Here is a 2,404-nt window from a genome sequence, read left to right as displayed (position 1 = left end):
CGCATGCGACGCTTCAATCCGTTTGACGTTTGTCGGAGCGTTTCGTAACCTCACTGTGCAATGCTCATCTTGCATAATTTCTTACGTAAAAAGTATTGCTTGTACGGAAAAAGCTTACAGAACATTTTTTATGTTAAATTTTCCATTCTTTAATTTTTCTCTCTTGTACTTTCTTCGTAAAATCGATATTTAACGAGATATTTGCAAAAAACCGAGATTTGAGCCCTATTTGTTTAATTATTTTTCTTAGCGGCCACTGTACAATGGTAAACTTTTGTCTTCTTCAATCTTACGTAAAAATGAAGGTCTGTGCAAAAATTTAGCTGGTATGTATTTTTTCCGAGAGCAAATCCTAAAGTTACTGTACTAATGGATAGTTTTGACAGTTTCGAGACAGTTTTGTCAGCCTCATAATTGCCATGTTAACTCGAGTTCTCTCTTATATCCTTGACAACATGTTTCAAAGACGCACCGAAGAACATTACAGCATGATGGGTCCAGATATACTCGACCATGTTGAACTCTTGAATTAAATGAATTCTTTTCTCACCTCATTTCTGAAAACATTCTTAAGAGTTCAAAACGAATTTGCTATTTTACCAATTCTGAACTCTTTGTCAAATAAGAGCGGAATTCTTTGTGAGAATAATTTATTTTGAAGGCTAGAAAGGAATTCTTTTGAGTTTATTTGTGAAAAATTTCACTAATCTATAAAGAATTTTAAAAAGTGAATCGTTTTCTGAGTTCACAATAATCACCTGTACTATATATGGATACTTATTATTTTCAGGTATTCGATGGCTTGATGCAAACTTATGAAGAAGCTGACGATTATAACCCACATGAATGGGAACAGTACAGCGTAATTTATATGTCGTATTTTACGTATCTGTGGGGCGTTAACGCATGTGAGACAGTAGTAAAAACCAAGTCAGCGAAAGAGCTCGTGGAAATGGTTAAAACTGTCGAGTTTGACGTTATAGTGCAGGATATTACTTTAAGTCAATGTTTGTATGGATTATGGGAGGTAAATCTAGTATTGGTGAACTGTATTGTCTAGTCTATCTTTAAGTTTTTTTAAGGTAGTTATTCCACAGAATTCACTTATGTGACAATTTTTTAAACTTTGACAATTTAGTCTTTGAATTAATGCGTATAGAATAAATCCAATTAAATTAAAATTGATCGTCTCACAGTTCTGAAAAATAATGTTGAAATTGACCGTTTTTTGACACCTAACGCTTATATCAAACGCATACCGATGGCATGTTTTAGTTTTCTAATTTAACGACGTACGAGATTCGTGTGAAAAACAATATGTCACGAAGCAAGATGAGACGAATAATTGAAAAAAGATCAAAATTATTGACTGTTTCGTTTCAACGATGTGGACTACTCTACTTGATGCTACGAATGCTTTAAAGCGTTCTTTTTCTTTTTCTTTTCAATAAAGAAAGAAGGAAAAGAAGAACGCTTCGAGGCATTTGTAGCATTAAGTGGACTGCAGTCATACAGTTAAAACTGAAAAGTTGGAACAGTTACTCCCAATTAGTAAGTATGAGATTAGTGTGACAACAACGCATTTTACTTTAATCTTCGTAATCTTTTGAGTTTTCTTTATATCCAGTGTCAATCGTCAATGTATTTTTCAAACGGTATTACATCATGGTATAATGTAGTGCTCTGTTCTTGCCTGGAATAAACTTTTGAGCGTGACTGTCGGAATAACTATCTTAAACGTTATATCAAGGTTATCTTGCAAATGAAGTTTGTGCATCGAATAGGAAATGTCTAGTCATCGCTCATTACCTATATCAACGATGACCTTCACATTTAGCTTGCACTTAAGGTTACATTGGACGTATTATCTCTTCCAAAAGTTAATAAACAAAATCAGAAAATTAAAATTTGTCAAAATGTGAATTCTAATCAATATACAGGGTATCCCATTTTAACTTGGACAGTAAAATATCTCGAAAACTGAGCCCAGCAGACAAAAATGTTTCAGACAAAAGTTGTTTGGTTTCGAGGGGACCATAAGATGGTACCATCGGTTTGACCTTGAAGAATTATTTGAAGGTCACATAAAGGTCATACCAATTTTTTTAAATGGCATTCCCTATTTTTTATTACATATTCTTGTAGCTGACCTCGAGAGCTTTCCAAAACGCTATAATAAAGTATTTTTATTAAGAACTTTTTGAGTTATTAAGGTTTGAAAGTTCCAATATTTTGACATAAATTACAAAATATCTTGTAAAATATTCATTTTTTATCATCTTACCTTAATACTTTTTTGAACAGAATAATGATACAAATCAACTGGTGTAAAGAAAATACACAATTGTTAAAAAAAAATTTTTTTTATTACTTGTTACAAAATTGTGTTTTCTTAACACCGGTT

At 32.3% G+C, this 2,404-nt stretch overlaps 1 protein-coding gene across 2 annotated transcripts in view; it reads left to right on the top strand.

Moving 5' to 3' along the window:
• Nucleotides 1-2,404, top strand: part of LOC105557815 (UDP-glucuronosyltransferase 2B15-like) — a 7,545-nt gene that overhangs the window by 2,088 nt on the left and 3,053 nt on the right. For both annotated transcript variants that reach the window (XM_012005177.1, XM_012005176.1), the window contains exon 2: nt 791-1,027. In XM_012005177.1, coding sequence (XP_011860567.1) covers nt 791-1,027 — 237 coding nt within the window. The remainder of the gene's footprint in view (nt 1-790; nt 1,028-2,404) is intronic.

The sequence above is a fragment of the Vollenhovia emeryi genome, unplaced genomic scaffold (assembly GCF_000949405.1).
Source record: "Vollenhovia emeryi isolate VEMERY1.0 unplaced genomic scaffold, V.emery_V1.0 DF939415.1, whole genome shotgun sequence".
NCBI lineage: Eukaryota > Metazoa > Arthropoda > Insecta > Hymenoptera > Formicidae > Vollenhovia > Vollenhovia emeryi.
This window is presented reverse-complemented; position numbering and strand designations above follow the sequence as displayed.